Source organism: Psammomys obesus, unplaced genomic scaffold, assembly GCF_907164565.1.
Source record: "Psammomys obesus unplaced genomic scaffold, mPsaObe1.curated_primary_1811, whole genome shotgun sequence".
Classification (NCBI taxonomy): domain Eukaryota; kingdom Metazoa; phylum Chordata; class Mammalia; order Rodentia; family Muridae; genus Psammomys; species Psammomys obesus.
Window position 1 is genome coordinate 1503178 of NW_026596427.1, and position 14290 is coordinate 1517467.

Here is a 14290-nt window from a genome sequence, read left to right on the forward strand (position 1 = left end):
CGTGGAATTCTTCCAGACCTTCACAGAAGTGCTAACACCAATTCTCCTCAAACTATTCCACAAAATAGAAACAGAAGGTACATTATCAAACTCATTCTATGAAGCAACAGTCACCCTGATACCTAAACCACACAAAGACCCAACAAAAAAAGAAAACTTCAGACCTATCTCTCTTATGAACATTGATGCAAAAATACTCAATTAAATACTTGCAAACCGAATCCAAGAACACATCAAAGATATCATCCACCACGACCAAGTAGGCTTCATGCCAGGCATGCAAGGGTGGTTCAACATGTGGAAATCCATCAATGTAATCCACCACATAAACAAACTGAAGGAGAAAAACGACATGATCATCTCCTTGGATGCTGAAAAAGCATTTGACAAAGTCCAACACCCATTCATGTTTAAAGTCTTGGAGAGATCAGGGATACAAGGCACATATCTAAACATAGTAAAGGCAATATACAGCAAGCCTATAGCCAACATCAAACTCAATGGAGAGAAACTTAAATCAATCCCACTGAAATCAGGGACAAGACAAGGTTGTCCACTCTCTCCATACCTCTTCAACATAGTACTTGAAGTCCTAGCCAGAGCAATAAGACAACTAAAAGAGATCAAGGGGATACAATTCGCAAAGGAAGAGGTCAAAGTGTCACTATTTGCAGTGACCCCTAAAATTCAACCAGAGAACTCCTCCAGCTGATAAACACTTTCAGCAAAGTGGCAGGATACAAAATCAACTCAAAAAAAATCAGAAGCCCTCCTGTATACCAAAGACAAAAGGGCCGAGAACGAAATTAGGAAAACAACACCCATCACAATAGCCACTAATAACATAAAAAACCTTGGGATGACACTAACCAAGCAAGTGAAAGACCTGTTTGAAAAAAACCTCAAGTCTCTGAAGAAAGAAATTGAAGAAGATATCAGAAGATGGAAAGATCTCTGGTGCTCATGGATTGGTAGGATTCACATTGTGAAAATGGCCATCCTGCCAAAAGCAATCTACCGATTCAATGCAATTCACATCAAAATACCACCTCAATTCATTACAGACCTTGAAAAAATGATTCTAAGCTTCATATAGAGAAACAAAAGAATCCAGAATCTCCACAATCCTGTACAACAACAAATCATCTGGAGGTATCTCCATCCCCTATCTCAAGCTGTACTATAAAGCAATAGTAATAAAAACTGCATGGTATTGGCATAAAAACAGAAAGAAGCCAAATGGTTTTGGCTTTGACAAAGAAGCCAAAACCATTCAATGGAAGAAAGACAGCATCTTGAACAAATGGTGCTGGTCCATCTGGATGTCTACATGCAGAAAAATGAAAATAGATCCATATTTATCACCCTGTACAAAACTAAAGTCCAAGTGGATCGAAGACCTCAACATAAAACCAGACACACTGAACTGCTTACAAGAAAAAGTGGGACACAGTCTAGAACTCATTGGCACAGGAGACAACTTCCTGACCAGAACACCAACAGCACAGGCTCTAAGAGCAACAATCAATAAATAGGACCTCATGAAACTGAAAAGCTTCTGTAAAGCAAAGGACACTGTCATCAAAACAAAACGACTGCCTACAGATTGGGAAAGAATCTTCACTAACCCTTTATCTGACAGAGGACTAATATCCAGTATATACAAAGAATTAAAGAAGCTGAAAAGCAGCAAACCTAGTAATCCAATTAAAAAATGGGGAACAGAGCTAAACAGAGAATTCTCGACAGAGGAATATCGAAAAGCAGAGAAACACTTAAAGAAATGCTCAACCTCATTAGCCATCAGGGAAATGCAAATCAAAACGACCCTGAGATTTTGCCTCACACCCATCAAAATGTCCAAGATGAAAAACTCAAGTGACAACACATGCTGGAGAGGTTGTGGAGAAAGAGGAACCCTCCTCCACTGCTGGTGGGAATTTAAACTGGTACAACCATTTTGGAAATCTATTTGGCGCTTTCTCAGACAATTGGGAATAGTGTTTCTTCAAGACCCAGCCATAACACTGCTAGGTATATACCCAAGCTTTGCTCAAGTACACAAAAGGGATACTTGCTCAACCATGTTTATAGCAGCTTTATTTGTAATAGCCAGAATCTGGAAACAACCCAGATGTCCATCAACAGAGGAATGGATACAGAAATTGTGGTATTTTTATGCATACCACATACCAAAATTTTGTGCATATTTTTATGCAATGGAATACTACTCAGCAATCAAAAGGGAGGAAATCATGTAATTTGCAGGCAAATGGTGGGATCTAGAAAAGATCATTCTAAGTGAAATATCCCAGAAGGAGAAAGACAAACACGGTATATACTCACTTATATAGACCTATAAGATGTGATAAATATAATGAAATCTATACACCTAAAAAAGATAATCAAGAGAGTGGACATGGGGTAAGATGATCAATCCTCATTTAGAAAGACAGATGGAATGTGCATTGAACGTATGACAGGAGTCTCCTGAAGGCATCTGAAAGTCTCTAACTAGCAGTGTTTGTAAAGCAGATACAAAGACTCATAACCAAACCTTCGGAAGAGTACAGGGTATCATATGAAAGATGGGGAGTTAGTATGATGGCGAAAGATAGGAGCTCTACAAGGACGAAATATATCTGGGCACAAGGTCTTTTCTGAGACTGACATTCAACCAAGGAACATGTATGGATATAACCTCAAACCTCTGCTCAGATGTGGCCCGTGGTAGCCCAGTAGCCAATTGGTTTCCCATAATAAGGGGAACAAGGACTATTTCTAACAGAAACTCAATTGCTGGCTCTTTGTCCTCCCCACGCCCCCAAGGGAGGAACAGTCTTGTTAGGCCACAGAGGAGGGCTTTGCAGCCAGTCCTAAAGATACCTGATAAAACAGGATCAGATGAATGGGGAAGAGGTTCCCCACCCCCATCAGTGGACTTGGAAAGGGGCACAGTGGAAATGAGGGAGGGAGGGTGGAATTGGGAGGGAATGAGGGAGCAAGATACAGCTGGGATACAGAGTTAATAAAATGTAACTGATAAGAAAAACATAAAATTAAAAAAAGAGTAAAGAAAAAAAAAACAAAACAAAACACTTCACATACACCATGTTTAAAATGTGAGGATATATTAAGGAAGCCTGTAAAATGTAGACTGTATAAAAATACTACAAAATACTTTTAAGGACCCAAAATATATCTTATGAGACTTTTCGTATTATTGCTGTTATTACTTTAATACATTTAATGGGAAGTGACATATCTTTTATGATTAATTTATGAATATTTGCAATGTTTTGTATACATACCATGGTGGCTACATCTATGGTGTCTATTTCAAAAGAAACATTTCATAGGAAGTATATGAGTACTTCATGAGTTAAAACGTGAGAAATATCAATATTTCTGTGACAAAGTTTAGAAATATGTCTAAAGTACTGACCAGTGTATTTGTTAAATCTTTTACTCTATGTATTGCTATTGTGTGTCTAAGAAAAAAATCAATATGATAGAATTTATTTTGCAATTTTAGTGTTTTTTTCTTGAGAAAATAAAAGTAAACATTAAAATTTTTAAATGGTAAATAAAATAAAAGTGATAACATATGTGGGTTAGTGTCTCTGTGTAATTATATTTGGAGGCAATTTTTCAAGTATTTCAAACCAAAGTATGCCTATTTGGTTATATTAGTTGTGTAAACAATCATAATTGCCTACATACTGCAGTAAGGTAATTTTTTAGAAATATCTTCTAATTTCCACTATTGATGTGAAAGACATTAAATCTTGGCTAATGAAAACAAATTAAAATGTTATACATCTGTACCTATCACTCTATTATGATGTTTTTACAGCTTAAATGACTCTTTCAATGTGAAAACATGTCTAAGTGAACAAGAAACCATCAAAATTTAACTGATGTGAATTAATTTTAATATAAAGGTATATACATATGAATATTCTAGATATATATTTCAGGAAAATATGAGGTAATCACTGTTAATGGTAAGGAAAATATGTATTTCAAAGGCAACTTATTAGTGAAAAACAAAAACTACTTCAAATCTAGAATGTTCACACACAAATGCTAGAAAAATTTGGTTTTAGAAATCTTGGGTCTCTTGAAAAAAAGATTCTCAGCTTCATATGGAGAAACAAAAAACCCAGAATCTCCAAAACAATCCTGTACAACAACAGATCATCTGGAGGTATCTCCATCCCTATCTCAAGTTGTACTACAGAGCAATAGTAATAAAAACTGCATGGTATTGGCATAAAAACAGAAAGGAGGATCAATGGAACTGCATAGAAGACCCAGAAATAAACCCACACACCTAGGAATACTCGATTTTTGACAAAGAAGCCAAAACCATTCAATGGAAAAAAGACAGCATCTTCAACAAATGGTACTAGTCCAACTGGATGTCCACATGCAGAAAAATGAAAATAGATCTATATTTATCACCCTGCACAAAACTAAAGTCCAAGTGGATCAAAGACCTCAACATAAAACCAGATACTCTAAATCTGTTAGAAGAAAAAGTGGGGAACAGCCTAGAACTCATTGGCACAGGAGACAACTTCCTGAACAGAACACCAACAGCACAGGCTCTAAGAGCAACAATCAATAAATGGGACCTCATGAAACTGAAAAGCTTCTGTAAAGCAAAGGACACTGTCATCAAAACAAAACGCCTGCCTACAGATTGGGAAAGAATCTTCACTAACCCTTTATCTGACAGAGGACTAATATCGAGTATATACAAAGAACTAAAGAAGCTGAAAAGCAGCAAACAAAGTAATCCAATTAAAAAATGGGGAACAGAGCTAAACAGAGAATTCTCGACAGAGGAATATCGAAAGGCAGAGAAACACTTAAAGAAATGCTCATCCTCATTAGCCATCAGGGAAATGCAAATCAAAACGACCCTGAGATATCACCTTACACCCATAAGAATGGTCAAAATGAAAAACTCAAGGGACAACACATGCTGGAGAGGTTGTGGAGAAAGGGGAACCCTCCTCCATTGCTGGTGGGAATGTAAACTGGTTCAACCACTCTGGAAATCTATCTGGCGCTTTCTAAGACAATTAGGAATAGTGCTTCCTCAAGACCCAGCTATACCACTGCTAGGTATATACCCAAAGTTTGCTCAAGTACACAAAAGAGATATTTGCTCAACCATGTTTATAGCAGCTTTATTTGTAATAGCCAGAACCTGGAAACAACCCAGATGTCCATCAACGGAGGAATGGGTACAGAAATTGTGGTATTTTTACACAATGGAATACTACTCAGCAATCAAAAAGGAGGAAATCATGAAATTTGCAGGCAAATGGTGGGATCTAGAAAAGATCATCCTGAGTGAAATATCCCAGAAGGAGAAAGACAAACATGGTATATACTCACTTATATAGACCTATAAGATATGATGAACATAATGAAATCTATACACCTAAAAAAGTTAATCAAGAGAGCAGACATGGGGTAAGATTATCAATCCTAATTTAGAAAGACAGATGGGATGCGCATTGAACATATGACAGGAGTCTACTGAGGGCATTTGAAAGACTCTAACTAGCAGTGTTTTCAAAGCAAAGACTCATGACCAAACCTTCGGAAGAGTACAGGGAATCATAAGAAAGAAGGGGAGTTAGTCTGATAAGGAAATGATAGTAGCTCCACAAGGACCAAATATATCTGGGCACAGGGTCTTTTCTGAGACTGACATGCAACCAAGGACCATGTATGAATGTAACCTAGAACCTCTGCTCAGATGTAGCCTGTGGTAGCTCAGTAACCAATTGGTTTCCCATAGTGAGGGGAACAAGGACTATTTCTAACAGGAACTCAATGACTGGCTCTTTGGCCTCCCCACCCCCCAAGGGAGGAGCAGTCCTGTTAGGCCACAGAGGAGAGCTTTGCAGCCAGTCCTGAAGATATCTGATAAAACAGGATTCGATGAATGGGGAGGAGGTCCCCCCTATTAGTGGACTTGGCAAGGGACAAGGTGGAGATGAGGGAGGGAGGGACTGGGAGAAAATGAGGGATCGGGACATGGCTGGGATACAGAGTTAATAAAATGTAACTGATAAGAAAAAAATAAAATTAAAAAAAATAAAAAATAAAAGCTGAAAAAAAAAAGAAATCTTGGGTCTCATCATATTCTCAAATGTTCATTGTGGAAGACAGACAAACTGCAGAATGTCATGAATGAGATATACTCAATTATCAAAATTGAAACCATAGAACTCATTCCCACTGAAATAGAAACCAGTGTAGCTAATAGTTCAGGTATGTTTGACATTGTGATGGTCAGAAAACCAAGGGAAAAGTTGACAAATCTTTCAACATTCCTTTGAGGTTCTGAACTACCATTGCTTTTTATTCAGAACGAAAGTTGTGTTTTGGTAGAATATTGTTGATTTTGAAGAAATATTTTGATCTTGTTGACATTTTTTTTACCATTTTTAATAGTATTTTTTATTTCATGAACAATCAATTACAAGGGTTAACATTTTGATTCTGACTGGTATATAGTATGTAATATGAAGCTCACTTCTTTTTTTCTTTAATTTAATTTAATTTTTTTATAATTAGTTACATTTTATTAACTGTGTATCCCAGCTATATCCTGCTTCCTCATTCTCTACCAAGCCCACCCTCCCTCCCTCATCTCCTCCCTGCCTATTCCAAGTCCACTGACTGGAGAGTACCTCCTCCCCTCTCATCTGATCCTGTTTAGTCAGGTATCTTCAGGACTGGCTGAAAAATCCTCTGTGGCCTAGCAGGACGGCTCCTCCCCTGGGGGGGGGGGAGGGAGGTCAAAGAGCCTGCCATTGAGTTCATGTCAGAAATAGTCCCTGTTCCCCTTACTATGCGAAACCAATTGGTTACTAAGCTACCACGGGCTACATCTGAGCAGGGGTTCTAGGTTATATCCATACATGGTCCTTGGTTGGATAAACAGTCTCAGAAAAGATCCCTGTGCCCAGTTACATTGGGTCCTTGTGGAACTCCTATTCTCTCCATGTCATACTAACTCCCCCTTCTTTCACATGATTCCCTGCTCTCTGCCGAAGGTTTGGTTATGAGTCTTAGTATCTGCTTTGATACACTGCTAAGTAGAGTCTTTCAGAGGCCCTCTGTGGTAGGCTCCTTTCCTGTTATTTGTTTTCTCCTACATCTAATGCACATCCTATTTGTCTTTCTAAGTGAGGACTGATCATCTTACCCCAGGTCTTCTTTCTGGTTTATCTTCTTTAGGTGTACAGATTTCATTATGTTTATCATATCTTCTAGGTCTATATAAGTGAGTATATACCGTGTTTGTATTTCTCCTTCTGGGATACCTCATTCAGGATGATCTTTTCTAGATCCCACCATTTGCCTGCAAATTTCATAATTTCCTCATTTTTTTGATTGCTGAATAGTATTCCATTGTGTAAAAATACCACAGTTTCTGTATCCATTCCTCCATTGAGGGACATCTGGGTTGTTTGCAGGTTCTGGCTATTACAAATAAAGCTGCTACAAACATGGTTGAGCAAATGTCCTTGTGATGTACTTGAGCAACTTTTTCATATATGCCTAGGAGTGGTATAGCTGGGTCTTGAGGAAGGTGGGATTGGGAGAGGGATACAGCTGGGATACAAAGTTAATAAAATGTGACTAATAATAATAAAAAATGTATGAAAGTCTTAAAACAATAAAAGAAAAGAAAAGAAACTGGGCTGGAGAACCATGGCTCTAAATAACTGAAAACGCTGTCTTCCTCTTCTGTCAGTCCAGGAAGAGGTAAAAGAAACTTTAGCCTTCAAAGACTGAAGTTGGGATCTTGCATCTGAGAGAGTCCACAGGGTTAGGGAGTCTGTGGGTCAGAGTAAAGAGAGCAGGTGGGACTGCAAGTGAGATGCTACCTGCAGGATCAGCAGCAGGGCCAGTGTGAGGTGCCTTGGCAGAGCTGTTATGCAGGAGACAGGGAGATGATTCATGTGGGATGATTAAACTATGATGAGAATGTATACCATTTACACTCTTTAGCTCATCTCTCTTTGCAGACAGATTGTATGTGCAAATATATACTAAGAAAAGGTGTTAGCCATGCGCCTTACTTTTTGTCTGTAGATATATTTTTTACTTGTAATTTTAAGATGAAATAAAATGGGTATACTGAGATTAATAGCTCTTATAATCATTTCTTACAGAACAATTTAAAATCTTAGGAGATAAAAGGCTATTTGGTTTGTTACCAGCTACACACAAAAACGAACCTAAGACCTTTGGATCTATAAATGAAAGACCATACACAGTTTCATTGCCCTTTGTTTCTTAGGTACTAATTACTTCCTATAGATTCTTCAGTGAAATAGTGGAATTTGCCTACACTCCCTTACAACGTGTTGTAACATGCTCATGCTCTTCAGTCTTAACTCACCTTACCTCCAGCCTTGTGTGTGAAGAAAGTAATCTGTTCTACTCTATACCACCACCACATGAACAAGGTAAATCTTTTGAAGGGAGAAAGGGACGTAATTCCTATTTTTAATAAAGTATATTTCTTAAAAAAAAAAAACTCAAGTGACAACGCATGCTGGAGAGGATGTGGTGAAAGGGGAACCATCCTCTATGCTGGTAGGAATGTAAACTTTTGCAACCACCTTGGAAATAAATCTGACACTTTCTCAGACAATTCAGGATAGTGCTTCCTCAAGATCCAGCTACAGTACTCTTAAGCATATATCCAAAAGATGCTTAAGTACACAACAAGGACATTTGCTCAACCATTTTTGTAACAGTTTTATTCATAATAGCCAGAACCTGGAAAGAACACAGAAGTCCCTCAAAGAAGGAATGAATACAGAAATTGTGGTACATTTACACAATGGAATACTACTCAGCAATTAAAAACAAAGAAATCATGAAATTTGTAGGCAAATGGTGGGAACTAGAAAAGATCATTCTGAGTGAGGTATCCCAGAATCAGAAAGACACACATAGTATATACTCACTTATTAGTGGATATTAGAAATATAATGTAGGATAATCATACTAAAATCTGTAGATCTAAAGAAGCTAAGCAAGAAAGAGGACCCTGGGTAAGATGCTCAATCCTCATTCAGAAAGACAAATGGGATGGACATTGGAAGAGGGAAAAAAACAAGGAACAGGACAGGAGCCTATGCACAGAGAGCTCTTGAAGAACTCTACCATGCAGGGTATCAAAGCAGATTCTGGGACTCATAGCCAAACTTTGGGGAGAGTACAGGGAATCTTATGAAAGAAGGGGAAGACAGAAAAACATGGAGGTCAAAGGAACTCCACAAGAACAACAGAACCAAAAACTCTGGACACAGGGGTCTTTTCTGAGACTGATACTCTAACCAAGGACTGTTCATGGTGATACCTAGAACCCTTGCACAGATGTAGCCCACTGCAACTCAGTGTCCAAGTGGGTTCCCTAGTAAGGTGATCAGAGACTATCTATGAGAAGAAAACAGTGGCCTGCTCTTTGATCACCTCCCCCTAAGGAAGGAACAGCCTTACCAAGCCACACAGGAAGACAATGCAGCCAGTTCTGATGAAACCTGTTAGGTTACGGTCAGAAGGAAAAGGAGGAGGACCTCCCCTATCAGTGAACTGGGGAAGTGTTATGGGAGGAGAAGAGGGAATAAGGGTGGGAATGGGAAGAGAAGAGATTTCTCTACAATAAAATACGCATTGAATTATTTGAAGACAATAAATTCTTCTAGAGTCCATACCTTGTACCAAAGGATTTCAGGTTCCCTTGTTGGTAATAAAAGGTCCTCTATGTCACGGCATGAAATTTCCTTGCTTTTGCTAAGTTCAGCTTTTTCAAAGTACTTCATCTTGGAATTGTAGCAGAGTCCGGTGTCATTTTCTCCTACTGTCAGTGAAATGGATACTTTCATACAGTATGTGGAGTTCCTAAAACAAAGCAGAATTTATGTTACGTATTGTGAACAGAAAGTAAAAGATGCCAATGCTGTGTTTAAAAGAAGTGTTTAACTTCTTCAGGAAAAAAGAAATAAATAACAATAAATAATAGAGAAAACCTCCATTGTTTAATGCTTTTTGGGGGGAGGTTTCCTTGGCTCATTTTAGGGGATTTTCTAATATTTATCAACTAAACAACACTTGGTCTTATAAAACCATTACATTATAGTCGTTTTCTTCAAAAATATATCTGTATTAAATGAAAAAAAAGTTTAATAGATGTATTTTTATATATAGCAACAAAAAGATAACAACAACAAAAAGGTAAGCATAGTTTTATGGTAAAATTGGTAAGCTAAACAGAGAAGTAGAATGGTACAATTGATCTATTAGTGCAATGGAAGGATACAAACAATGCATGTAGTTTTATTGCAATTTTATACTTGATAAGTGGAGAAATGACTGATGAGAGTGGGACACAAACAAATTTGGGTAAAAGTATCGAAATAAATCATTGTTTTCATATACATATCCATTTGTTTTAAGAACTGGGTACTGACGTGTCAGAGGTCAATACTTTATAGATGGATTCTACAGAACTGTGAAATAAGTTAACATCCCATTTTTTTTCTTGTTGAATCCCAAATCATGGTTAAAATTTAGAATAATATAGAGTAGAAATCATGATCAAATATTTTCTTTGAAAAACTAGAAACAAAAAAATTAAAAAAAACACAAAAAACTGAATGACACTGTATTCATATGATATGATCAAATATCTTTATTATATCTTAAATTTATTCCTATAAAATAAGTTTGAGGAAGGAAAATTCTTAGAGTGTGGACTTTTATACACAAAGAGAAAGTCACATGGCATGAATTAGCCCTAGATTAGGCATTTCTTTTATTCAAAGACCCACAAAACTCTAAGCTGTGTGAATTGTTATTAAGTCAAGTCAAATCCTCCCTCATATATTTTAATGATGTGTGCACAGAAACACTAATTAATACATGTAATTCCCCATGATAAGCTATAAAATTGTATCATGAGTTCATTTTTTTAAATCTAGTGTATAAGTTATAATCGTATGAACTGACCGATGTTTTATGGAGCTTAGGTATTTATGGTTGATCTGCTTAACTTTAAACATTCACTGAATTTGAAAAACAAATACCAAATAAAAACATTAAGAATAATGCTTATTTATACCCTATTCATATCTTCTACTTATTTGTTATAGGTGAATGTATAATTAGGGGATTAATAATAAAGATTTAGAATGGGCAAAAAGAAGAAAATTGGGAACAAATGAGGATATAAAATAAATTGTTATATTTTTGCTTGGTATTTGTATGTCTGGTTAATACAGCATATTTTATGTGATGCCTAGGAGTAGAAATAAAAATAAATAAATAAAGTATTGAATTTAAAGATTGGTAAAGACTTTTTTCTTTGTCAAGGGTCTGACAACTTATTGCATACTTGATCACTGAAATCTGTATTTGAATGTCATTTTTTACTATTTTTGTAGTATTAGGAAATGAGAGTTATGGCCATGAGGGTGGACAGAACATAGGTATATTAGCAATTCATTGTTATATTGAGTATAAAAATTATTTACAATACTTAGATAATTTTTGTATATAGAAAATACTATCTACCTATAATAACCACCTTACAAGTTGATTTAAAACAGTAATAAGTCTCTGAAAAGACCCTGTGCATGTATGGATATGGCCTAGAACCTCTGCTCGGATGTAGCCTGTGGTAGCTCAGTGACCAATTGGTTTCCCATAGTGAGGGGAACAAGGACTATTTCTAACAGGAACTCAATGACTGGCTCTTTGGCCTCCCCACCCCTCAGGGGAGGAGCAGTCCTGTTAGGCCACAGAGGAGGGCTTCCCAGCCAGTCCTGAAGATACCTGATAGGACAGGATCAGATGAATGGGGAGGAGGTCCCCCCCTGTCAGTGGACTTGGAAAGGGGCAAGGAGGAGATGAGGGAGGGAGGGCGGGATTGGGGAGGGAATGAGGGATACAGCAGGGATACAGAATTAACAAAATGTAACTAATGAGAATAATAATAATACAAAAAATAAAGTTACAAAAAAGAAAAAAAAAACCAATGGCATTTACAAACTTCAGTCCAAAGTCCTAAAAGATTCCAAGAGTATGTGCTCAGGATTTTTGCTACAATGGTAAAATAATTTTTCTCTCTCCAGTTTCTCAGAAACAAAGAAGATATGCATGTAAACAAATTGAAATGTAACAATGTATAATAGAAAATCATATTAACTACCAGTCTTTAGAATGGCAATTCCAAGTAATGCTGTACACAATGTCTGGAAGAAATGAAAACTGTAAATGTTAGAAAGGACTTGAGAAATAGAGATTCATATTGGCTTGAAAGCCACGTAACCTAGTTCTAAGATTTAGACTTGACATTGGATGATAATGAAATACGTGTTTTGGAAAAGTTCTGTCCTATTGTAATGGAAAAAAAGATAACATCGGAAGGAAGGAAAACTAAATGCAATTTAACAAAATGAAAACGAACTAGGAAAAAAAAGCAACCTAAAATGGTCAGTTTACAGTGGCATAGTAAAGAAAGGTCAAGTTCAAACTGTATTTAGTATAATACATTCAGTCAATATAATAGTAAGGAATCAAACAGAAAGACACATAAGATATAGAATTTTTATTAATTGAGTATATGAAAAGGAGACTTAATATTTCAGCATGAGAAATAATTAAACAGAATTCTGAGAAAAAATAAATGAAAAGTATTTTACTTCAAGCTTTACACCAAAATGAAAAATTTACCCCTTTTGAGGTCTGCGCAGAGTGTGGCTTATATATTGTATGATGTTATTCCATTATATTCTTTTCAAATAATTGTAAGATATTCATCAGAAACAAGTAACTATTAAGTGGTTAAATATATCAACACAATGTAGCTAGAAAAAATATTCATGTTTCATGTTAACATATATTTAAAGAACACATTATAGATACTTTGCATTAATTAATTTATTTACTTTACATCCTGGCCACAGTTTCCCCTCTCTTCTCTCCTCTTTCCTTCCCTCCCCACCTTCCCATGCTCATCCACTCTTTCTCTGTTTCACTTCAGAAAGGGGAGACCTACCATAGATATCAACCAGTCTTTTGCATATCAAGTTGCACTAAGACTAAGCACATCCTTTCCTATTAAGGCTAGACAAGGCAGCCCAGTAAGAGGAAAGGGTCCCAAAGGCCGGAAACAGAGTCAGAGACAGCCCTTACTCCTGCTGTTATTAGGGATGGTGATGAGTTTTAAAGAACTTCAGGGGCTACAGAGGTTTTTCAGTGATTAAGTTCAAGCACTTCCCAAATTGTGGCTTTCTCTTTATTCTGTTGACAGTTGTCTTTACTGTGCAGAAGCTTTTTAATTTAAGGTTGTCAGTTGTTGCTTTGGTTTCCTGTGCTTTAGGAGTTGTCCAGAAAAACCACAGCTCTGTGCTCAACGTATTTATCAACGTTTTCCTCAAGTAGTTTCAAAGTTTCAGGGTTTATATACATTAAGGTCTCTTATCTACTTGGAGATAATTTTTTGAAGAGAGTGAGAAATATACAAAGAGATTTCATCTGTATCTGCATGTCCAGTTTTTCCCTGCACTGTTTGTAGATGAAGTTGTCTTTTCTTTCCTGTCTGGTTTTGGCACCTTTATTAAAAAACAGTTAGCTGAAGATGCTGAATTTATTTCATTTCGGGTACTACGTTCTACCTCATGGATCTAAGCATCCTTTGGAACAACAGAGACATGCTTCACAGAACAACAACAACAAAAAAATTATATGGAAGCACAAAAGTTCAAACAATCTTGAGTGGAAAGGACAAAGCAGGAGAATAATGGAAACTTATTTCAAAATGTCCTATTGATCGATAGTTAAAAATGGTGCGATGTTGGCACAAGAACATATGCTTATATCCATTATAGATATTTTAAGGAATACAAACAATAATGTATATTCTAACTCACACATATTTCTCCAAGTTTTGTGATATAATTTTTATTTAGTCCTGAGTCAGATTGCATTTTATAAATGTACAGATAATCATTATGCACTTATTTGCTGATTAGTTTGTTTTTTTTTTTTTTTTGATAGAGTGAATAAGGCAGCAGTAAACATAGAGGTACAAATATCTCTATTGTAGAGTACGGAATTCTCTTGACACATGCCTGAGTGTGAAACAGGTGACTAATATGGTAGTTTTACTTTTAATTTTTGAGGATTGTCCAAATTGTGTTCTATAATGGTTGTGTTAAGTTGTGCCTTCACCAGAAAT

The 14290-nt window shown here is 36.5% G+C and overlaps 1 protein-coding gene across 1 annotated transcript in view; it reads right to left on the minus strand.

Annotated features, from left to right (window-relative positions):
* Il1rapl1 (interleukin 1 receptor accessory protein like 1) overlaps positions 1-14290 on the minus strand; it is a 944588-nt gene that overhangs the window by 802951 nt on the left and 127347 nt on the right. Inside the window, exon 3 of the mRNA XM_055597800.1 lies at positions 9765-9951. Coding sequence (XP_055453775.1) covers positions 9765-9951 — 187 coding nt within the window. The remainder of the gene's footprint in view (positions 1-9764; positions 9952-14290) is intronic.